At 34.4% G+C, this 23633-nt stretch overlaps 4 protein-coding genes across 4 annotated transcripts; 2 read left to right on the top strand and 2 right to left on the bottom strand.

Moving 5' to 3' along the window:
* Positions 1 to 387: 387 nt before the first annotated feature.
* On the bottom strand, positions 388 to 6663 carry LOC142621827 (protein LEAD-SENSITIVE 1-like). Its single transcript, XM_075795194.1, has 2 exons — positions 6532 to 6663; positions 388 to 1246 (listed from the first exon to the last, which is right to left on the bottom strand). Exons 1-2 carry the CDS (start codon positions 6623 to 6625, stop codon positions 591 to 593), a joined length of 750 nt encoding a protein of 249 aa, XP_075651309.1. The 5' UTR covers positions 6626 to 6663; the 3' UTR covers positions 388 to 590.
* A 7962-nt stretch (positions 6664 to 14625) lies between these two features.
* On the top strand, positions 14626 to 15348 carry LOC142629260 (uncharacterized). The gene has a single exon (XM_075803215.1). It carries the CDS (start codon positions 14626 to 14628, stop codon positions 15346 to 15348), a length of 723 nt encoding a protein of 240 aa, XP_075659330.1.
* A 2043-nt stretch (positions 15349 to 17391) lies between these two features.
* LOC142629246 (uncharacterized) lies at positions 17392 to 18098 on the top strand. The gene is made up of 2 exons (XM_075803205.1): positions 17392 to 17943; positions 18048 to 18098. The coding sequence occupies exons 1-2, from the start codon at positions 17392 to 17394 to the stop codon at positions 18096 to 18098; spliced, it is 603 nt and encodes a 200-aa protein (XP_075659320.1).
* Positions 18099 to 18905: 807 nt separating this feature from the next.
* Positions 18906 to 20905, bottom strand: LOC142622678 (protein LEAD-SENSITIVE 1-like). The gene is made up of 2 exons (XM_075796206.1): positions 20731 to 20905; positions 18906 to 19844 (listed from the first exon to the last, which is right to left on the bottom strand). The coding sequence occupies exons 1-2, from the start codon at positions 20822 to 20824 to the stop codon at positions 19219 to 19221; spliced, it is 720 nt and encodes a 239-aa protein (XP_075652321.1). The 5' UTR covers positions 20825 to 20905; the 3' UTR covers positions 18906 to 19218.
* Between the last annotated feature and the right edge of the window lie 2728 nt (positions 20906 to 23633).

Here is a 23633-nt window from a genome sequence, read left to right as displayed (position 1 = left end):
TATCTACTCTTCTAGATTACAAAGTATATGGAATATATTTTTTAAATAAGTCAAAAGATGAATAAACAAAAAATATTAAATGGAATATTTGCCTAAGCATTCATTTATTATATATTTTCTGTTCATCTAGATATTTTGCAATAATTGATATATAATTGTTTAGTTTCCTTTAATGTTTGATTACATTTCAAATAAAATTATACTTACATAGTATGTTTTGAGTCATAGTAAGTAGAGGTGAAGTCTTATTTGTTTCAAGTGATTATTTCTCTAAGCAAAGTAAATATGTATGTTTTTTAAAAACTATCTCCTGCATCACACGGGGTTAGCAACTAGTAAAAGCTAAATTCAAAATTCAAAAATAAAATCTGTTATCTTAAAAACACACACAACACATTCTGAAATAATTTTGGTTGTGCTCGTTGCATGACAAGCTGTTATCAATTGCCACCAAAATAATCAAATTCTTGCCAACCACGTATATAGCTCTTGAGCATGCCAAAAGATTATTACTCTGGGAAAAGGTACCTTGTGCTTCCGCTTCCGCTGCATGCAGCGAGTGTTCCACTGCAGGCGGCGGAAACAGAAGATCAATTTTCTTCCTCTAAAACAACTTCCTTGACATCTGCGCGTACTCCAATATCATTAATGTAACGATAGGCACAGTATGTGCCATATGCTGCTAGACCGGCAACTGTAACAGCAGATCCAAGTGGTGAAGAACGGGCTAGAAAAAGTGATGCAGAAAGGACAACACCAGCACTAGCAGCAGCTTGAAAGGATGCTGCCTGCCCACTCTGGCCCACGCTAACAGCAGGAATCACTTGCAAGCCTGTTTTGCAGCATAATGCAAAGTCTTCACTGTTGTTCTTCATAACATCATGGTCACCAAAGCCCTTCCGGAGGAAATAAATGGCACGATGAATAACTTGTTCGGGCGAGTTTGCTAACTTAGATGAAAATGAAACAAGAGTGCAGGTACCTCCATCAGCTTTTGCAAGAAAGACAGTTCGTTCGACACCGTACTCATAGCGGTAGAGATGATCTCCACCTGAAAGAAAACAATCTATACAAGAAGAGATGACTCCATCACTCTTTGATTGATCACCACATATTGGGCATGGATTGTCCAAAGGATGTTGAAGTAATGAGCTCCCAATGACGTGGTCTAACCCAATTCCTGTACCAATTTCTTGGCCTTCTCCCCGAGTAAAGTGGATAACATTTCCCTCGTCCACATATATCCCTGTTGTTACAAAGTAGAATCTAGCTGTTTTTACTTAAAATAACTAGAATTATAATATTCATACATCAAGCAAACTAGAAATCAACTCTTGCGGTAAAAACAATTTCCAAGAAAAGAAGATTGCGTTCATTCAATCAAACACAAAATATAACCCTTTTGTTTTTGCAAATTCTCTGCTGGTATAACTAGATAAAGGTAACTAGGCATTGATTAGGATTTCAACATTGTAATCAACCCCACCTGGTTTAACTTTACACCTTTTTTGAACGGTTGATTTTATTTAGATTTAATGGTTAGTGACACACAAGCTGCCATGTTATCAACCTTCTAAAATCAGTAATGTAAATGCATTAAAGTCATTAAATTCTCTCATTCAAGAATAATTAAGTCATTAAATTTTTACCACCCAACCCGTATTCTTCTTCTACTACATACTCTCTCTCTCTCTCTCTAGACCTCTAGACCTCTCTGAAATCACCTCCCTCTCCTGCATTGACCCACACAACTTATTGGAGCTACATGTTAAATTTAGTTTGTTAAATTAATTCAGAATTATAATAAAGTTTGAGTAATCAGTCCAAAACCAACAAAGGCCAAAAATTTTAACTCTTTTACTGGTTAGAGTCTTCTGTCACTTGGCAATGGAGTGAGGGAGATCTCGTCTGAATACCAATTTAGAAAACTAAAAAAGGACGTTATATGTTTTTCTTGAGTACCTTGTCAGTACGAAAGAGTCCCTTATAAACTAAACTGGACTTGAGGTTTATTTAGTTTCTCTTAATGTAAGTTTACTTTGACTTTCTTGTAGATAGAAACTTATAATCATTTCAACCCATGAACATTGAAGCATATTTATTAGCTTAAAATAATGAACGGATTTCGATTTTCGAGGGAGTGTTGTTCCAAAATTTAAAGGATCATGAGCTAATACAAAATTTAATTGGGAAATACTAACGGATGCCCTTAGAATAATGATTAACAATTCATTTACAGAAATTTTTTATAAGAAAAAAAAATAATATTTTGACAGTTTTTTTTATTTCTCATAAAAGTGGTGTTAAAATTTTCCTAAAATGGATTGTTAACTAATATTGCCCTAAAGGCACTAGCTAGCATGACCTAATTTAATTTTGAGGGAATGGTTAACTACTAATTTAAAGAAAGTTTTTATGGGAAGAGAAAAAAAAAATTAATATTTTGACAACTTTTTTCATTTCTTATAAAAGTGGTGTCAAAACTTTCCTAAAATAGATTGTTAACCATTACCCTAAAGGAACTAGTTAGCATGACCCAATTTAATTTTTGAGGGAATGTTGTTCAACAAGTTAGAACTTAGAAAGTTCATGAGCTCATCTATTCAAATACGTAAATAAATAAATAAAGCAAGAACTAGGATTAGAAAAAATAATAATAATAACTAAAGCAAGAACTAGGATTAGAATGTGTTAGAAGGAGACGGGAGGAAAAAGATGACTTTAATGCTCTATCACATATTTTTAGAAAGTGGATGACATGATAGATTGGGTGTTATTAACCATTAGATCTAAATGAAATCAATGGTTCAAAAAATGTATAACTCTTTTGAAGTTAGTGTAACTTGAACCCATATCTCTCTCTCTCTTTATATATATATATATATATATATATACACAAAATCATTTCCGAGTGTAAAAAGACATAGGTGAAAGGACATATTGAAAGTTTGACAACAAACTTAGTTGCAGCTCAAGTCTACAACTCCACTCAATATCTGTTTATTGGATGGAAGTTTTGACAAATCTACCATTAGTTTACTTTTTCTTATATATCCTTCATGCTTGCAAAATTTTCAGGAAAACAAAGATCAATTATTCAACAATTTGATCATCAATTAAATGTTTAAATTTCAAGTTTTTGTAGTCTAAAATTATGCATAAAATATAAGTTTATGGATCAAATAGTAAATAATATTTGATTGGCATGAAATTTGACATATGTGAGTATATTACACAAATAGTATAGAATCTATAAATATTGCACCTAATTGGGTTTTTGTTGAAAAATAATATTAATTTATTAAAAATAGTATAGTGGTAAAATTATTTGGGAGAATTGTCTTTCTTTAAATTTTGAATTGAAATCATGTTTCCAAAACAAGATTTGAGCTACCGACCCATAAGTCTCAGCAATGTGCTATTTAGGATCATTTCTAAGGTACTGGCTAATCAGCTTAAGAAGATTCTACCCCACATCATTAGCACGTCACAAAGTGCCTTCCTGCCGGACAGGTTAATCATCGACAACATCCTTGTCACCTTTGAGACAATGCATTGCATCAATCAACGAAGTAAAGGGAAAGAGTCTCATGGAAATCAAGCTTGATATGAACAAGGCGTTTGATCGGATTGAATGGTCTTGCCTTGAAAGGATTATGGAGAAGCTGGGCTTCCACAACCAGTGGATATCCTTAATGATGATGTGCATAAAAAGTGTCTCATACTTTGTGCTCTTGAATGGGGAACCTAAAGGCCTAATCCATCCAACTAGAGGCATCCGACAAGGGGACCCCATATCACCGTACCTCTTCCTATTATGCGGTGAGGGCCTTTCGGCCATGCTAAAGCGAGAGGAGAGCCTAGGGCACATCAATGGTATCTTAGTGTGCCGATGAGCCCCATGGATCTTCCATTTACTACTTGCTAATGATAGCCTTATATTCTGCAGAGCCAACATGACTGAATGTTCTAACATTTGGACAATACTCCATGAATACGAAATGGCATCTGGGCAGAAGATGAACAGGGAAAAAACATCCAGTTTTTTAGCAAGAACACGACTATGGAATTCCAAGATTCCATCAAAAGGTTATTCAGAGAGCAAGTCATTAAGCAACATGAACAATACCTGGGACTACCTTCCCTGGTCGGTAAATGGAAAAAGAAAGCTTTTAATAAAATTAAAGACCAAGTGGGGAAGAAGATTGTGGGTTGGAAAGGGAAGTTGCTTTCCTGTGCTGGTAGAGAAACACTTATTAAAGTCGTAGCTTAGGCCACACTGACATACTCTATGAGTTGTTTTAAGCTCCCGAACTCATTGTGCAAAGAGCTTGGAGCCATGATTAGTCAATTTTGGTGGGGGCAAAAAAAGGATGAGAGAAAGCTTCTGTGGATTACTTGGGATAAACTTTGCAGGCCAAAGGCAAATGGGGGGATGAGATTCAAAGACTTAAAGTCTTTCAACTTAGCTCTTCTTGCAAAACAAGGGTGGCAGCTTCTGCAGAATCAAAGCACACTCTTTCACCAGGTCTTTAAAGTCAAGTATTTTGAGCATTCCACATTCCTCGGGGCTGAGTTGGGTAATTAACCCTCCTTTGCATGGAGAAGCATTATGGCTGCTAAGGAGATAGCGGTAGATGGTGCACGATGGAACATCAGAAATGGCAGCAAGGACAGAATATGAGAGGACAAATGGATGCCAACACCCACACACTTCAAGCCCTTTAGCCCAGGAAAGAATCTCCACGAAGGAAACCAAGTATCATGCCTAATTGATCAAACCTTGCACACTTGGAAAGAAGAGATAATACGAAATATGTTGCTCCCACATGAAGCTAAAACTATCCTCGGAATCCCTTTTAACTCCTTCCCCACTGAAGACAAACTCGTATGGTCAACCACTACAAATGGAATATTCTTTGTTTGTAGTGCATATCATGTTGTCCAAAGAATTCTGGACAATGAAAACATGGGACAATGTTCGAACAGCACAACAACGACAGGCTTATGGAAGTCTATTTGGAGCCTAAAATGCCCGTGCAAACTTCAAAATTTCTCCTAGCGAGCTAGCAAAAACATCCTCCCCACCAAGACTCGCCTCAAAGAGTGCCATGTTCCAATTGACGTGGATTTTGATATATGCGATGCAGTGGAAACACCGGGACACACTTTCTGGGGATGTGACCTAGCCAGGAAAGTGTGGACTATCCTTGGCATAAAGCCACCTAATAGCACCTGGGAACCAAAGAACCTTTGTGACTTACTCTAGATGATTAGGGAGTGACACCAAAATGCTGATTTGGAAATCCTTGTTGTTGCGACCTTAGGCATTCGGAACAACAGAAATGATGTCAGACATGGTGGCTCCTCCAAAATAGCAATGGTGATTGTCAATAATGAACACAGGTACATGGAAGAATTTAGGCAAGCAGCATCCATCACAGTCACAAGGCGCGAATCCCCCCAGGAACCTTGGATGCCCCCGCCTTAGGGTTGGTATAAGGTAAATGTAGATGGAGCAACATTCAAGGACTCAAGGCAATGTGGACTAGGCGTGGTGGTTCGAAATGATAAAGGTGAGATCATGGGAGCATTGTCAAAAAAGATTCGCTCTCCACTGTTAGAGGCCAAAGCTAAGGCGGCGGAGTGTGGGCTAATTTTTGCATAGGAGCTAGGGCTTAGAGAAGTCATTATTGAAGGGGATTCATTGGTGGTAATTCAAGCTCTCTATATAGAGCAACCTACCCCACTATCAATCCAGCAAATCATCTCAAGGACTAAATCATGGCTGCCTACTTTTAGATCCTGGAAAGCAAGATTTGCATAAAGGGACGGTAACAAAGCAGCACATTTGATAGCTAGACATGCGAAGGATATCAAAGATTGTATTATCTGGGTGGAGGACACCCCCCCCCCCCTTTTATTGTATCCCAAAGTTCATTATGACGTAATTTCTCTAGATTCTACCCACGTTAAATGAAATTACAGGCTTTTCTATCAAAAAAAAAAAAAAAAAAACAAGATTTGAGTTATATCACAGCTTGCTTTGAAATCATATTTTGAAAAAACAACAAAATTTAAAACTTCAATACTTAAAAATTCATCATTATAAATAAAATAAATATTATTTTTTTCAAAAAAAACCACACCTAATTTAATGGAGCCATATAAACCATCTTCTTCTTCTTCTTCTTCTTCTTTTTTTTTTTTTTTTTTGTATTGTATTCTTCCTGAAACAGTGGAGGGGTAGGTCCACAAATGTAACGCCAGTATCAGAAATAGTAGTAAAATTTCCATCAAAATTTGTGACGAGGACTGTAACCTAACTTGTAATCCATCCGAATATCATTGTCCACACGCACACAAAATAAACGAGAAATATGAGAAAAACAGATCCTATTACGAAGGAGTAAAGCATGTGCAGGGGTAATTACTAATTACTACATACTAATAAGCCCCAAAAACAAAAATAAATAAAAATAAAAATGACGAATATAGAGAAAGGAAAAGAGGAAGAAATGGAAAGGGCACCGTGGTGGGAGTAGGCATAGGCGACACTCCAGGAGTAGATATGATCTCCAGGTTTTAGATTCTCCCTATCGATCTTGTTCGACACCACTCCCATTGCTTTGATCTTTCTCTCTGCTCTGTTCTGTAACTCTCTATATCAAATTTGTTAGTATGATCATGAAAATAATGAAGACCACTGACCACTCCCCACTGAAAATGAAAAAGGCAGAGGAAAGGGGACAACGCTACTTGCTTGTCCAATGCAATCACTTCCTTCTCCTCTAAGAATCTCCTTTCTTTTATTCGGCCCCCACACATTACGTTTTCCTCTTCCTCAATCCTCTTTCCTTTTTTTCCTTTTTTTTTTAATTATTTTTTTCAAATAAACTTTTTGTTTTTAAAATTTAGTTTTCATCCCTTAAATTTAAAGTAACGTTAAAATTTAATGCTTTCAAGTTTTTAAAAATTATTAGTTTTGCTTTACTACTTGATGATGTCCAGTATAAAAGTATAAAACACACACAAAATAAAAATAAAAATAAAAGCTCGAATTTGCCAATATTAATAACAATTACTCACAATCACATGGATGTCATCTTTTTCTTTGCTCAAAAAAAAAAAAAGGATGTTATCGTTTAATTTTATTTTAGGTGAAACTACATTATTAGTCATTGAAGTTTAACTCTTAAGCGTTATTGATCCCTAAAATTTTAAGTGGGTGCAATTTGCCTTTGAAGTTTCAAAAATGAGAGTAATTGTCTTTTTTGTTAACAACCGTTAGCTTCAATGTCTAAGTGACTAACAGAAGAATAATGTGGCAAGTATTTAGTGACATGGACTTAATGTTTATATTAAAAAGATTTAAAAATCAGTTTCTCAACAAAAAAAAAAAAAAAAAGATTTAAAATCAAATCTTAACATGTTAGACCTTTTATGACATGGCCTTCCAAATCCAAATCTAAAGTGTGAGTTTCAATTAGTTCAATTGGTAAAAAATTTTATGGTTGTATAAGAGATCTAGAGTTCAATCCCCAACTACACCAAAAACTGATTAGTGTCTTAGTCTGATGATAAAAAACTATTATTATGAGCAGACGTTATATGTTGAAACTCTCTAAAAAAAATCCAAATCTGAAATTGAAAGGGAGAGGAATCCAAATCCCAAGTCGTCGTCTTCTGCCGTTCGTAACCCATCCCTTGCACAACCAATGTGCAAGCAACTTGACCACATTTTCTAATATGGGATGATTCAAACGAGACATCTCGTGGTCATTTCATTGTCACCAATTCAATATTGCACAACGACAAATCAGAAGTCAAGCTAACAACACATGTTTTTTTGTTAATTTATGTGAATATAATATTGTTTCCTTTTGTTGTTTGGTTAGATTATGTAAAAATGTTGGACAGCTGCACACAACGAGCAGCAAAGCCACCCCCTAACTCTAAGTTCGGACTCCGTCCCTGATTGGTTCGTTGTTCAAAATCTGTTATTATTATTATTATTATTTCTCCTATAAATACATGATTATAATCGCAATTAGATTCTGTTAGGAATGCTATAAGCATATGAATAATAATTGTTGTATTGAAATTTAATTAGTTAGTTACAATTCTAAGCATGTTAATCACATTAACACATGTTGGAATTATTAATACACATAAGAATAATATAACCAATAGGATAAGACCATGTAGACTAATGAGATTAAAGCAAGTCTCCTACAAATACATGATTATAATTCAACATTAGATCAATAAAGAATAAACTAATTACTTAGTGTACCTCTCTCTCTCTTAATCTCTCTCTTTCTCTATAGAGGTCTAGGTCCCTTTGAAGTGGCCTACAACAACTACTATTCCCATTCACCATTCTTACTTTTCCACAATTCATATTCATATTCTAGCAAGTTCTTGTCAGATTCAACAAACAAGATTTACTAAACATCTTTTGTCATATGGTTTGCTTTTGGATCTACTTTATTCCTGTTTTATAATGCCATCCTCCCTTTCTCGCCCATTGGCTGTGCAAAGAATGGGTCCCAAAAGGCAAAGGACAGATTTCATTTCCCTCTCTCTTTCTTATTTCAGTTTTAGATTTGGCATCAAAATATGGGGATTTGATTTTAGAAGACCTTGTTTCAAAACATGTCTAACACGTTAGATTTGATTTTTAAATAAAAAACTAATATCAAAATTGATGACATGTCACTTAAAAATTGTCAGGTCATTGTTCAATTAGTCACAATGGGCATTGAGACTAACACTGTTAACAGCAGGACCACTTGTGCTCATTTTTTAAACTTCAGGAACCAATTGTGCTTGCTTGAAACTTTAGGAATCAATAGTGCTCTAGAAGCAAACTTTAAAGGCCAATAGTGTATTTTCATCTTTATTTTATTTTTCCACACCTTTCTAATATATGGAGATGTTTTAGTCATTTCAGCAATCCATCATGATTAGGGTTAGGAAAAATGTACATAGGATTTTCCATGCTTGCCAAAATTTAAGATATAAAAATCAATATCTACCTCATTTATAAGAACATTTGCATTGGCTCTTGCAAAAAATTCTGTCTATTTTAACATAAGAATTTACTTCTACTTTACATATCACTTTTCAAAATACCACATATCAGATTATCAATTGTACACTACATTTCATTAAAATGTCAAAATTTCTTGATTTTTTTAAATTGTTTTTAATACTCATTCAAAATCTAATATAAATGTAAACTATAATTTATTTTTTTACACTTAGTTTAGTTAACTACAAATATGTATTTTATATCATTTTTTTAGGGAATCGATAGTAGATTTTATTGATTAAATATCACAGTGTACAATTGGAAAGAGAAAAGAGGGACATTTTTCGAACCAAAAATAGGTTTCTCCTTTTTCTTTGGCAACACTAGCAAGAACTAGAGCAGCTCTATTACATTTCAGAGGCACACTAACAAAATAAAAGGAATTAAAACTTTCACAAATTAAATTAAGGTCTTCAAGTGTCCACGCAACCTCAAGAGGGCAGATACTATCAGAACTGAGAAGATCCACAAGTTCACCAAATGTACTTTCTAAAATCAAGAAACACAAATAACCAATTCACAATTACTAACAATGAAAGTAAGAAATTATCTAAATACTTAAATTTTAGACATCTAATTTGTTGGTCAAAATAAATTGAGAAAACAAATCAATCTAAAAATATGCAAAGTTGTATAGTTTTACTATATTGATCGCTTTTAAAAAAATATATAGAATTCAACATTTGTTCCTTTCTATTTTTCTAAGTTCTTAAATGACAAAAGAGGGGGCGGGGGGTAACAAAACTTACACATTAAAATTGTGATAAAGTCAAGAGATGGATGAAAAAATAGAAAAATAATGGAGACTTTAGGGTTATAGTACATTACAACGACATTAAGTTTTTTTTTTTTTTTTAATCTATATATAAAAAGAGCCAATGGCTCTATTTACCGTCATTTTTGGTTTGGTTAAATTTTTGGATACTAACTACTAAAAAATGCTCTGTTTAGTACTTTCTATAGAAGCTTTAGTTTAGTCAATGGAAAAACACACCACTTCAATGAGCTGGCATATTTCTTTCTATTTTTTTATTAGTACACCAGCTTGGTTTGAGCTACAAGTTTATGTTTATGTTTCTCTTTTTTAGTATATATATTATACATGTATTTTGGTTTAGGAGTTGTTATTATGATAGAAAAATTGTCACAATATTTTCACAATTTTTAAAGTATTAGTTCATTATATCTATACATAAAAAGAGTGAATGCAAAAATCTACAGTAGTTTCGCGACAGTATCTTTACTTTGATTGTTCAATTTGCACTATTTCACTTGTGTTTTTTTTTTTTTTTTTTTTTGTGAATGTGGTAAAGCTACAGTAAGTTTGCTACATTATTTTTAGTTTGTCCAATTTGCACTATTTCACAGTATAATAAAATATTAACACAATAAATTAGCACAATATTTTCACAATTGTTGAGATGATAATTCCTTATAGGTAAAAATAAAATAATAAAATATCATACAGGAACCAACCACAACTAAAAATAAAAAGTATTGTGAAAATATTAAGACATCTTATTGTCGTCACAATATTTTTAAAACTGTTGAGGTGTCAATTCTTTACAAGTAAAAAAATATATATAATAAAATTGTAAAGGTATTATGAAAATGTTGTGCCATTTTGTTATGTTTTTAGAAATTTTTTGTTGGTTTAGTCAACTTTGTTAAGCCAAAATTCACTGTTTCACATACAGTTTTTTTGGGTTGACTTTTTGAAATTTTTTATGCACCATTTCAAGTAAAAACACATAGTTTTACATACAAAAACATAAACTTAGAAAAAAAACATTTTTCATCCTTTATGTTTGGGGTAGTTTACAATTTCTCCTTAAACTTTGAAATCAAGTAATTTTTTCCTTAATATTTTGGAAAATAGTAAATATGTCATATTGTTATTCTCTCAGTTAAACCCTAGTGAAAGTTTATGATTCTTAAAATATTTTATTATGTAATGTCTAAAATACTCCCAGTAAATTTTAACATTACAAAAATTTTCTTCACGTATTTTAAGTTTTAGATACTAGTAATTCTTGCAAAAGTTGGAAAGATGATATAAGATATTTTATTTATTATCTAAAGAACATTGATTTTCTAGGTTTAAATTTTCGAAACTTACAATATACCTAATGGAAAAATCGATAACACATGTCTTTTGTTATCTTTTTATTTTTTCCCCTTAACAAAACTCAATTGCTTATTGTTGGAAGATTATAATATTCGTTATCATTCTTAGAAATTTTTTGTAAGTGGATATATTGCCTTTAGCAAATAGATACTAAAAAACTATTATGGTAAAATAGATATTTTTATTTTAAATAGCTACCCTAATTTTGTGTGTGATTAAAATTTTTATACAAATGAGATTAAAGTTTTTATGACATAATTATAAAAATTCTTAAAATTAATATCTCTTTTAGTTAATGTAATCTCTGTGTACTTTAAAAATCAAATAATTTATATTTTTTTGTGATATAAATAAAATCTAAAATTAACCTTAATCACTACTTCTTTTTTTTTTTCATGGCAAGCATTTGCCGTGCACATGCTGCCCTAATTAGTTTTCTATAAAATGTGGGATAGATTTCGGTGAGAAAAAGGAGAAAGGAGAAGAACTCAAAATAGTGACGTCAGTGTTGAATAGTGGTGGAAAGTGAAAATTGAGATAGAGTTGGGTTTTAATTTTTTGTTTTTGGTTTTTGAGAGATTGGTATTTTTTGGAATCTTTTCCTTGTTATTTCAGTAGTAAACTGGTTTGTTACTTTTTAGAAAGAAAATTTAGAAACACAATAAAATATCATAATATTTTCATAAAATTATTATCTTTAGTTTGTGAGATGTCCTATTCTAAATCTCTAATATTTTATTAGTTTATTTAATTTTATTTTGACCAATAGAAGACTGAAGTCCCTATTGTTACAAAAATGTTGCGATAATTTGTCATGTACCTAAAACATCTCTCAACTCAAATAAATATACTTTTTGGTTTTCTATACATTGTTGTCAGTGATTGGTCGGTTTAAAATGGTAAGTGGGGCTTGTCTTTTTGTTTCTTTTCCATGTGCAAAGCATATTATTGTACCGATTCATGGTACATAATAAACATAATAAAAATGCTTTTGTTTTTTTAGAGAAGTCAGGGGGCAACTGCCCCTCTCGCCCCCTGGCTCCGCCAATGACATTACATTCTTTTCTTTATAATTAAGTGCTGTGAATCCTAATGATAATAATTCGAGAACAATGGATGAAAGTAATGATTAAAACAATTCTGAATCAAATAATTCCTATTAGAATAATATTAAAACACATGAAGCGTGATTAGAAAATAGTAAAAGTTGGAAGAATGTACGTATATATATTTTTTAATTTATTATAACCTTTTAAATATTATACAAACAAGATTTTCTAAGAATAATTATAAATATATCTTAAACATTTTAACAAAGCAATTCAATAGGATTAGGATTAAAATATGCTTTATGTTGAGAATAGTTATGTTATAATTTTGTGATATTTATTCTTTTTAAACTTGAAATAATATATTCATAATAGACATGTACATATTAATAAAAATAAGGTCAACCACACTCCTCTAAAAGATAATTTTCTAGCTCCATCGGTGTGCAAGGGCTCGCAAGGGTGCTATCGTAGCTTAAGCAGTCAGTTAATGCCTTAATAGTATCGAGCCTAGCTTGTCGCTGGTTAGGCCCCTGTTGATTGATTTTAGGATGTGGAGTTTTGTCAAATGGCAACTACAATGTGAGTTGCTATTTTTGGGGGTGGGGTAATTGGGAAAAGATGAGGCGGTTTGTAGTTAGGGGATGGTCATGAGTCTGGCCATATGGGTCAAGTTTGATATGGGTTTCAGAGCATGGGGTTTATAGGGCCTAGTGGGTTATAAGTTTGGAATCGACTTGGTTAATTTGAGTAAATTGAGTTAGATTGGGTGATTATGGGTTATGAGTTTGTAATAAGGAGGCAGGGAGGTTGTGTTTGCCATGTGGTAAGTCATGCAACAAATTATTTGACAAAGAAAAAAAGCATACAAGAAATTACAAATGCCCCGTTAGATAGCTAATTTGACAAAGAAAAAAAACATATAAGAAATTTACAATCTTGAAAACAAAGTGATGGAAAGTCACGCAGGAGTCCTAGGAAGCCTCAACCTAATCCTAAGTACCTGGCTATTCTTGGAGATAAGAATAAAAAGAGTCCTGCTATTGTGCAAGAGGAGCTGTTGTAGAAATCTTAGGAGTTTGAATTAAATTGCTTCTTATCTTTATCTTTAATTTATCTTATCCTCAGTTTGAATGTTGAAGTAGTTAGTTATTTAAATAAACGATGAAGGCAGTAGGCTGATCATTAATGAATTTAGAATTGTCTTGTGGTTTGTCTTCCACCCAAAGGAAGTCATTTATCAATTCCATCTTTGTTTCCATCAACTTGGTATCAGAGCATGGCCACCAACAAGGACCGAATTGAGAAACTGGAATCAAACATGCAAGAGTTGAAGGAGAGTATGCAGAAGATGACGACTGAGTCTCAAGATCTGGGCTCATCTGTACGTGAACTCAAGGAGCTGTTGTCTCAATCTCAAGACAAATCAACTTCTCCTTCATCTTCCAAGCCAGAGGAACTAGAGTCGTCAAAACACAGTGCGGAAAGACTTTCCCAAACATTGGGGTTTAGAAGTGCAGTGAATGATCCAACAGTATGGCTTGATCATGTGATGCAATATTTTGACTACCTAGGAACAAGAGAAGAATCTATAGTGGTCTTGGCTGTTTTTCATTTGGAAGGGGAAGCAAATCAATGGTGGCAGTGGCTAAAGAAAGTGTACCACGAGGAGAACAAGGTGGTTACTTGGGAAAAATTCAAAAAGGAGTTGTTAGTCCGATTTGGGCCAACTAAGGCAGATGACTTTGATGAAGCTTTGTCCCGAATATGTCAAAATGGGACCCTTAAGGAGTACCAATGGGAGTTTGAAAGGCTTGCTAATCATGTTGATGGTTGGCCACAAAAGGCTTTGGTGGGGGCATTTATGGGTGGATTGAAGGAAGACATTGCTTCAAAAATTCAAATGTTCAAACCAACTCTCTGAGGCCATAGAGTTGGATAGAATCAAGGATGGGAGCAAGCAATGACGACAAAACAAGGTTGGCAACCCATAAACACGCTTGGCAACCAAGTCAATACAGAAGACCATTTCTTCTAACACAATTGGATCAGCGGGGCGAGAAACTGGGATTGGATGTATTGGATCTAGAGGTGCTAGAAAAATTTCTTAAGAAGAAATGCAAAAACAAAGAGAGAAAGGGCTATGCTTTAGTTGCAATGAGAAATACACATCGAGGCATTGCTGTGCAGCCTCACAAGCCCTCCTTATTGAAGTTTTTCCATAAAAAGAATTCATAGAAGAGTCCTTTGACAAGCTGGAGAAAGGAGTTGTGGAGGATCATGACGACTGTAAGGAAGAAGCTCCGTTCATATCCCTACATGCAATTGTAGGTTGCTCAAGCCCTCGGATTATGCGAGTTAAGGCCAGGGTTGGGAAGAGAGAGCTGGTTGTCCTTAGTAATAATGGGTCAACTCATAACTTCGTGGATCAAAAGTTGACCCATTTACTTGGATTAGCTGTCATGCCCATTACAGAGTTCGATGTGAAAGTTGCAAATGAAGAAAGCCTAGTCTACAAAGAAAGGTATGAGCAAGTTTCCATTACTATCCAAGGATTTAAAATTTCCACTACTTTGTATTCTTTACCACTCAATGGACCAGATTTGGTATTGGGTATACAATGGTTAGAGTTGTTAGGACCAATAGAGTGTGATTGGAAGAAAATGACGATGAAATTCCTATGGGAGGGTGTGTCATATGTCATCAAATCATCCTCTGTTAACCCCGTTCAAGAGGTGGCAATGCAAAGGTTAGAGCGGGATGTGCAAGGTGGTGGGGAGTTATTTGCTATCATGCAGAAGGGTGAAGACCATGTTGGAGGTTCTACTGTTCCAATAGAGTTACAACCCTTGCTTCAAGAATTTCATCAGGTGTTGGAAGAACCTAGAACACTACCCCCTTCTAGAGAATTTCACCATCAGATTTCATTAAAAGAAGGGACTGCACCAGTCAATGTCAGACCTTACCGCTATGCTCATTTCCAAAAGAATGAAATTGAGCGGCAAGTGAAGGAAATGTTAGCCACAGGATTGATCCGTCCAAGTAACAGTCCATTTTCTTCCCCATCTTATTAGTAAAGAAGAAAGATGGGTCCTGGCAGTTTTGTACTGATTATCGTGCTCTAAATACGGTGACAATCAAAGATCGATTTCCAATTCCGACAATGGATGATATGCTGGATGAGCTTCATGGTGCAACGTATTTTACAAAGTTGGACCTTCATGTAGGTTACCATCATATTCATATTCTTCCCGAAGACATTCATAAAACAGCCTTCCACACTCACAGTGGTCATTACGAATACCTGGTGATGTCTTTTGGGCTTTGTAATGCCCTATCCACTTTTCAAGCTGCTATGGATTCCATATTCCAGCCATACTTATGGAAGTTCTTGCTAGTTTTCTTTGATGACATATTGATTTATAGCAAAGGGTGGGAGGAGCATGTAGCACAACTTCGGAAGGTTCTTGAGGTCCTCAACAGCTATCAATTCTTTATTAAGCCATCCAAATGTGTATTTGGAGCTCATGAAGTTGAATATTTGGGTCATGTGATCTCACAAAAGGGTGTGTGCGTGGACAATCGGAAAATTGAAGTCATGCAAAGCTGGCCCAGGCCACGAAACGTCACAAAGCTACGTGGATTTCTTGGTCTCACCGGGTATTATTGCAAGTTCGTACGACATTATGGACTTACTGCAGCACCATTGACTAACTTGTTGAAGAAAGGGAACTTTGGTTGGAATTCAAAGGCAGATGAGGCATTTGAAAAACTTAAACATGCAATGGTGACTACTCCGGTGTTGGCTCTACCGGATTTCACTGATGTTTTTATTGTTGAAACAAATGCCTCTCACTATGGGATTAGGGCTGTGTTAAGTCAAAAGGGACGACCCATTGCTTATTTAAGCAAGGCATTAGGTCCATCTAAACAGGTATGGTCGATTTATTCTAAGGAGATGCTGGCAATTATGGAGGCAGTCAAGTTATGGTGACCTTACTTGTTGGGGAGAAAATTTCAAATATGGACTAATAAAAAAAGCTTGAAGTTCCTATTGGAACAGAGAGTGGTTACACCAGAACAACAGAAATGGGTAGCAAAGTTAGTGGGATTCAACTATGAAATTAAGCATCGGCCCAGTAAAACCAACGCAGTAGCAAATTCATTGTCAAGGTTGACCAATGGACCGCTACTTGCTACTATTATTGAGTGCTATGGAGCAAGCCAACCACAGTTTTATATTTGGGAGGAAATCAAGCAAGCTAACACTAAAGAACCATACTTAATAGAACAACTTCATATGTTGCAAGAAGCACCAAAGACCATGCCGCACCACAAGCAGCAAGCGGGAATCTTGTTCTACAAAAATCGAGCGGTGATTGCGCCAACATCTTCACTAAAACAAGTGCACTTAAAGGAATTTCATTATTCAAAAATGGCGATTCACTCTGGAGTGTTAAGAACCTATAGAAGGTTGTACAAAATTTCTATTGGGAAGCCATGAAGCAGGATGTTCAGGATTATGTGGCAGCATGTGACGTGTGCCAAAGAAACAAGAGTGATTCACGTTCACCCGCTGGCCTACTCCAATCCTTGTTGATTCCATCTCAAGTATGGAAGATATTAGTATGGACTTCATTGATGGCCTACCTATTTCTGTAGGAAAAACTTCCATTATGGTGGTAGCTAATCGCCTAACAAAGTATGCTCATTTCTTTGCTCTAAGCCATCCCTATTCAACAAGTAAGATAGCTGATGTGTTTGTCTCTGGGGTGGTGAAGTTACATGGAATTCCTCGATATATTGTCTGTGACAGAGATCCCATTTTTATGAGTTCTTTCTGGCGAGAGTTCTTTAAGCTGCAAGGAACATAGTTGAAAACTAGCTCAGTTTATCACCCCCAAATCAATGGGCAAACTGAAGTGATAAACCGTTGCCTAGAGCAATACCTCTGGTGTTATGCGAGTTAGAGTCCAAAGAAGTGGGAGCAGTTTTTAGCTTAGGCAGAGTATTGGTACAATACAACTTATCATCACTCTACCAATACCACTCCCTTTCAAGCACTCTATGGTCGACCCCCACCAGTATTGGTCAATTATTTAGTTGAATCATCTCCAATGAATGAGGTTGATCGGAGTTTGATTGACCGAAACCAGTTGTTGAAAGAGCTAAAAGAGAATTTGCAGCGAGCAAATAATAGGATGAAGCAATATGTAGATGCCAAGCGTAGGGAAGAACAATTCCTAGTTGGTGATTGGGTGTACCTGAAGCTTCAATTGTATTGGCAGCATAGTATGTTTCGAAGAGCACATCAGAAGCTAGCAAGCAAGTATTTTGGGCCATTTCAAGTCACAGCTAAGGTAGGAGTTGCAGCATATCGTCTAGCACTACCTGTGGACTCTAAGATCCATCATGTGTTTCATGTGTCATTGTTGAAGAGGAAGGTGGGCGATACCAGCAATGTCCCCAGCATTCTACCTCCATACACTGAGGAGCACAGGCCTATGTTAGAACCTCTATGCATTTGGGATTACAAGTGGGTGAAGCAAGGAACTAAGCTATACACAGAAGCATTGGTGCAATGGAAAAATATGGCAGCTGAAGATGCAACTTGGGAGGACGTTGAACAACTCCAGCAACAATTTCTAGCTATTAACCTTGGGGACAAGGTTCTAATTCAAGAGAGGGGGGGGGGGCGAGTGATGGAAAGATACACAGGATTCCTAGAAAGCCTCAACCTAATCCTAAGTACTTGGCTTTTCTTGGAGATAAGAATAACAAGAGTCCTGTTGCTGTGCAAGAGGAGTTGTTGCAGAAATCTTAGGAGTTTGAATTCAAATTGCTTCTTATTTTAATCTTTAATTTATCTCATCCTTAGTTTGAATGTTGAAGTAGTTGATTATTTAAATAAACGATGAAGACAGTAGGCTGATCATTGATGAATTTAGAATTGTCTTGTGGTTTGTCTTCCACCCAAAGGAAGTCATTTATCAATTCCATCTTTGTTTCCATCACAAAGCGAGAAATTTATAATCTACTTCACTCTTTTCACACTTAGCTATGCTTTTCATACATGTTTATAATTTTAAATATATGTTTTTGACTTTACTGCAACTAAATTATCTAGGCATGTATTTTATCATTTAATATCTAAAAATCTTTACTTATTGCCTTATTCAAGTGAGAATAATGCCCCAATCATTCTTCTTTCAATTCGTTTGTCAATTGAGTTTGAGTTGTGCACTGTAAAGCTTAAAACAAACAAGTAAGCCAACCATGTATTAATTTTTTTTTTTTTTTTAAAAGAGTTGAATCACGAGTCAACTTGTTTTTATTTCAAATTAAAAAGAGATCATGTTTAGATTGGTTTATCCGTTATTGGGTCCCAACCTGTATTTCCATGTCTAATTGTTGGGATTAATTGAATGTTGAGTTCGAGTAATAGCAATTGTGGGGGTTAGAAAATAAAAATAAGGGAAAATAAAAGAGAAACAACACAAGTCCTAGGCTTGACCACCTAAAGCTTGCCAATCTTAGACTTCACCACCTGAGGGTGCTTTGAAGTTTGAATCACTACCAAGCTTATTAGCAAAACATCTCTAGTAAAAAAAAAAAATTCAAATTGCTCCACTCAAACCATTTCATCCTTCTAATAAATTTCAAGGATTATACTAGGCATAATTACATCCCAAGGAATCCTCAATCATAATAAAAGCTAAATTCAAAATTCAAAGATAAAATCCGATATCTTAAAACACACACATAACAAATCCTGAAATAATTTTGGTTGTGCTCATTGCATGACAAACTGTCATCAATTGCCACCATATTAATCAAATTCTTGCAAACTGCATATAACTCTTGAGCATGCCAAAAGATTATTACTCTGGGAGAATGTATCTTGTGTTTCCACTTAATGCAGCTAGTGTTCCGGAAACAGAAAATCATGTTTCCTCCTCTAAAACAACATTCTCGACATCTCGGCGTACTCCAATATCATTAATATAACGTTTGACACAGTATGTGCCACAACTTGCTGCCAGACCGGCAACACCAAGTATTGAAGAACGGGCCATGCTAACGGTAGCAGTAAGGATACCACCAGCACTAGCAGCAGCTTGAAAGGATGATGCCTGCCGACTCTGGCCAACAGTAGGAATCACTCGCAAGCCTGTTTTGCAGCATAATGCAAAGTCTTCACAGTTGTTCTTGATAACATCATAGACACCAAAGCCCTTCCGGAGGAAATAAAAGGCACGATGAATAACTTTTTCGGGTGACTCGGATGAAGCAAGAGTGCAGGTACCTCCACGAGGTTTGGCAAGAAACAATTTTCGTGTGACATCATACTCATAGAGGTAGAGATCTCCACCTGAAAGAAAACAATCTATGCAAGAAGAGATGACCCCATCACCCTTTGATTGATCATCACATATTGGGCATGGATCGTCCAGAGGACGTCGTTGAGGTAATGAGCTCCCAATGAAGCGGTCTAACACAGTTCCTGTACCAGTTTCCTGGCCTTCTCCCTGAGTAAAGTGGATAACATTTCCCTCATCGACATATATCCCTGTTGTTACAAAGTAGAATCTAGCTGTTTTACTCGAAATAACCAAAATTGTAACATACATACATCAAGCACACTAAAAATCAACTCTGGCTGTCAAAACAATTTCCAAGAAAAGACGATTGCGTTCATTCAATCAAACACAAAGAGCCCTTTAACTGTTCTGTTTTTCAAATTACTGCTCTACTGGAATAACTTGATAAAAATAATTTAGCATTGAATAGGATTGCAGCATTGTAATCAACCCCAACAGTTCAATTATAATCCTACTAAAATGTTAATTTGAGGGCCAACTCCAAGAGCCCTTAATACCATTACAAAATTATTCATATATATATATATATATATATATATATATATTTCAAGATACACAAAAGCATTTCCAAGTGAAAAAGACAGGACACATTGAAAATATAGCACCTAATTGGGTTTTTGTTGGAAAATAATATTAAGTAATTATTAATTATTAAAAATAGCATTGTAGTAACATTATTTGGAAGAATAGCCTCTCTTTAAATTTTGCATTGAAATAGTGCGGTTTCAATTATATCACATCTTGCATTGAAACATATTTTGAAAAAACAACAAAATTTTAAATTTTAATACTTGAATTCGTCATTAAAAATAAAATATTCAAAAAAATCCGCACCTAATTTAATGGAGCCATATAAACTTTTTTTTGGATTGGTATTGTAATCCATCCGAATAATGTCATTGTCCACACTCCACACGCACACAAAATAAACGAGAAATATGAGAAAAACAGATCCTATTATGAAGGAGTAAGCAAATGCAGAAGTGATTACTTAGATACTAATCAACCCCAAAATACAAAATAAAAAAATGAAGATTATAGCAAAAGGAAAAGAGGAAGAAATGGGAAGGGCACCGTGGTGGGAGTAGGTATAGGCGAGTCTATAGGAGTAGATATGATCCCCAGGTTTTAGATCCTCCCTCTCGATCTTGTTCGTCAACACCCCCATTGCTTTGATCTTTCTCCGCTCTGCCTCTGCTCCCTTCTGCAACTCTCTGTATCAATTTTGTTAGTATGATCACTGAAAACAATAAAGACAAAGATTCCCACTATTCCCACTCCCCATTGAGAATGAAAAACGTTTTCTTGCTTGTCCAATGCAATCACTTCATTCTCCTGAAGGGTTTCCTTTGCTTTACTTCCTCTATCCCCTTTTTTTTTTTTTTTAATTATTTTATAAAAATACATTTTTTGTTTTTAAAATTTGATTTTCACTCCTTAAATTTAAAGTGAAAATTAAAATTTAACGCTTCAAAAAATTTAGAATTTATTAGTTTAGCTTTACTATTTTATCATTCCCACTCCCCAATGAGAATGATAAAGTATACTTGCTTGTTCAATGCAACCACTGATTTCCACTATGACCAATGATCTTTCCCTTTTCTTTTTAATTATTTTTTTAAAATACACTTTTTGTTTTTAAAAATTGATTTCTATCCCTTAAATTTAAAGTGAAAATTTTGAATTTAATGCTTCAAAAGTTGTAAAAGTTGTTAGTTTTGCTTTGCTGTTTGATTATGTTAAGAAATGTCTTTAAAACAATTGTTAATAAACCATTTTGATAAGGTTTTGCAACCGCTTATATGGAATTTTTTTTTTGTCAAAACATTAATTGTTATTTTTATTTTCTTATAAAAAATTTCTTAAAATAGTTCAATGGCATTTGTTAGCATTTCTTTTTTATTATATCTAAGTCATAACTCACATGTTATCTATTAATCATAAGTGTTTATTTGTTTTTGCATTTTTTTTTTAACCTTTCCAGTATATACGTAGGACATTTTTGGACTGCTTCAAGATTTCATTAAACCATCATAATTAGGGTTAGGGAATGCGTGTATAGGACTATAATTAAACCAAACCGTTTGTGAACAACTTGTGTTTAGCTAAGGAAAAAATTTATTTATGTCTATTTATTTAGTAAACGAACCAAACTCAAATCCAAGTTTAGGATCAACATAAAGGAGTCAAGTTCAAACATAATAATATGAGGCTCGATTTAACTATATATTACATTGTATATTTATATGTATACTCATAGTCACATATAAAGAAAATATACTTATATAGACTTGATAGTTGATTGTGTATAATTGTAAATAAGTTCCTAAGATTTTTTTTTTTTTTTGAGAAGACCCTAAAATATTATATTAGTACTAATAATTTATTGATAATATAAATAGTTTTTTTTTCTTAGTAAACTTAATTTTTATGAATTCATAAAAGAAAATCATTCTATTTAAGTAACTTTAATAATATAATTTCAACAATAATTTATTTATTTATTATTAGCATAGATTTGCAAAAGGATAATAAAAATTTAGTCGTCGTGTTTACTATATATAGGAAAAGAATAAAGTGAACTAAGTTTAAACGTGTAGTCTAATTTGATTCATAAGCTTGAGATTGGCTCGTGTTCGAAATAAAATTAAATAAATAGTCACGAACATTTAAGTATGGTTTTGAAACTCAGACTGTTCAATGAATCGTAAAAAGAAGAGGTTCAAGTTTTTTGAGATTGGACCGAGGTCGAATCGTGATGATGTCATAATTAATTTAATAATTATTTAAAAAATATATATATATATTAAATTAGTAAAAATTGAAATTTTAACTAAAATAAAGATAAATAATTTTATATGTATATACACTTAGCATTTTTGTTGGAGCTCTTAAGTGATGACAAATCTCATTTGAGTACCCAATAATTTTTATTTTTAATTTTATGATAGCATCTCACGATGGTTGAAGTTTCAGCCTTCAACAATGGCGGTAAGCCTGTAAGTACCAAAAAATTTTCAGAAAAAAAAACCTTTAACGGTTTGACCTGTAAGAACCGTTTATGGTTAGCACGGTTCACTAACTTTCTTGCATAGGCCAGTTCTTTGAGTATTAAGAACCCTCTTGATGAACGGTGATAGGCCAACAACGTATTGACCCATTGTGATGAATTAAGTTGATAAATTAGATAAGTTATTAATTAATCAAATTAACATGCAAAGCATGGTAGCACAAACAAATCACCAATTAAACTAAGTATGCAGCGAAAAATAAATGACATGGTGATTTGTTTACAAATGGGGAAAACCTACACGGCAAAAACCCCATCGGATGAATTTTAGGTCACCACTCCCGAAATCCACTATTATCACAATAAGCGATTACAAGTAAAGGAATCCCAAGTACTTTATCAACCTATAGTTAAACCCTTACACCAATACCTAATTGGACTTATTCTGTAGTGACAATTTCTCCTTTTGATGCACGACTCCCAAGTACGTGACTAACCAATTGCGCGGATCCCAGTACGCGACTTCAATCACCAACTAGAGAAGATTGTTGGCTGCAAAGTTCTTCAATTCATTCACACGATGAAGATCAAGAAGATGCTTGGTTACAAAACCCTACAGTGCAAAGACACAACAACTTCTTCACAAGAGAGATGAATTAGGACAAGAACTTCATTTCAAGTCACAATTTGCTTGAACAAGGATTTCTCAATGCTTGTGCAGCTTGTGAACACTTTAACGGCCCTTAAAATAATCCTTTTATATGTTTAGGATTAGGAGAAAAGAAGGTCCAAAGATACATCCACAGATTGAAATCAAAACAGAACTCAGAATCTGTTTTTCTTAAATCTTGATAGATAGAGGTATCGAGATGCTGTCGAGCAGCTGTCGAGCCATGGGGCTGGAATAGCTCTTTTAAACCTCGACACATGATAGCTGTCGAGATTTAATGAACTTGCACTTTTCAGC

Source organism: Castanea sativa, chromosome 1 (genome assembly GCF_040712315.1).
Source record: "Castanea sativa cultivar Marrone di Chiusa Pesio chromosome 1, ASM4071231v1".
In the NCBI taxonomy this organism is placed as follows: domain Eukaryota; kingdom Viridiplantae; phylum Streptophyta; class Magnoliopsida; order Fagales; family Fagaceae; genus Castanea; species Castanea sativa.
This window is presented reverse-complemented; position numbering and strand designations above follow the sequence as displayed.

What these genes read in the sequence shown, in the direction of transcription:
- LOC142622678 (XM_075796206.1), bottom strand. Translation starts at nt 20,824, where the DNA reads ATGGGGGTGTTGACGAACAAGATCGAGAGGGAGGATCTAAAACCTGGG. An exon ending in CTATACCTACTCCCACCACG is followed by an intron (nt 19,845 to 20,730) that starts GTGCCCTTCCCA and finishes TTGTAACAACAG; the next exon opens with GGATATATGTCGATGAGGGA.
- LOC142629260 (XM_075803215.1), top strand. Translation starts at nt 14,626, where the DNA reads ATGCGAGTTAAGGCCAGGGTTGGGAAGAGAGAGCTGGTTGTCCTTAGT.
- LOC142629246 (XM_075803205.1), top strand. Translation starts at nt 17,392, where the DNA reads ATGAATGAGGTTGATCGGAGTTTGATTGACCGAAACCAGTTGTTGAAA. An exon ending in CTATTAACCTTGGGGACAAG is followed by an intron (nt 17,944 to 18,047) that starts GTTCTAATTCAA and finishes CTTGGAGATAAG; the next exon opens with AATAACAAGAGTCCTGTTGC.
- LOC142621827 (XM_075795194.1), bottom strand. Translation starts at nt 6,625, where the DNA reads ATGGGAGTGGTGTCGAACAAGATCGATAGGGAGAATCTAAAACCTGGA. An exon ending in CTATGCCTACTCCCACCACG is followed by an intron (nt 1,247 to 6,531) that starts GTGCCCTTTCCA and finishes TTGTAACAACAG; the next exon opens with GGATATATGTGGACGAGGGA.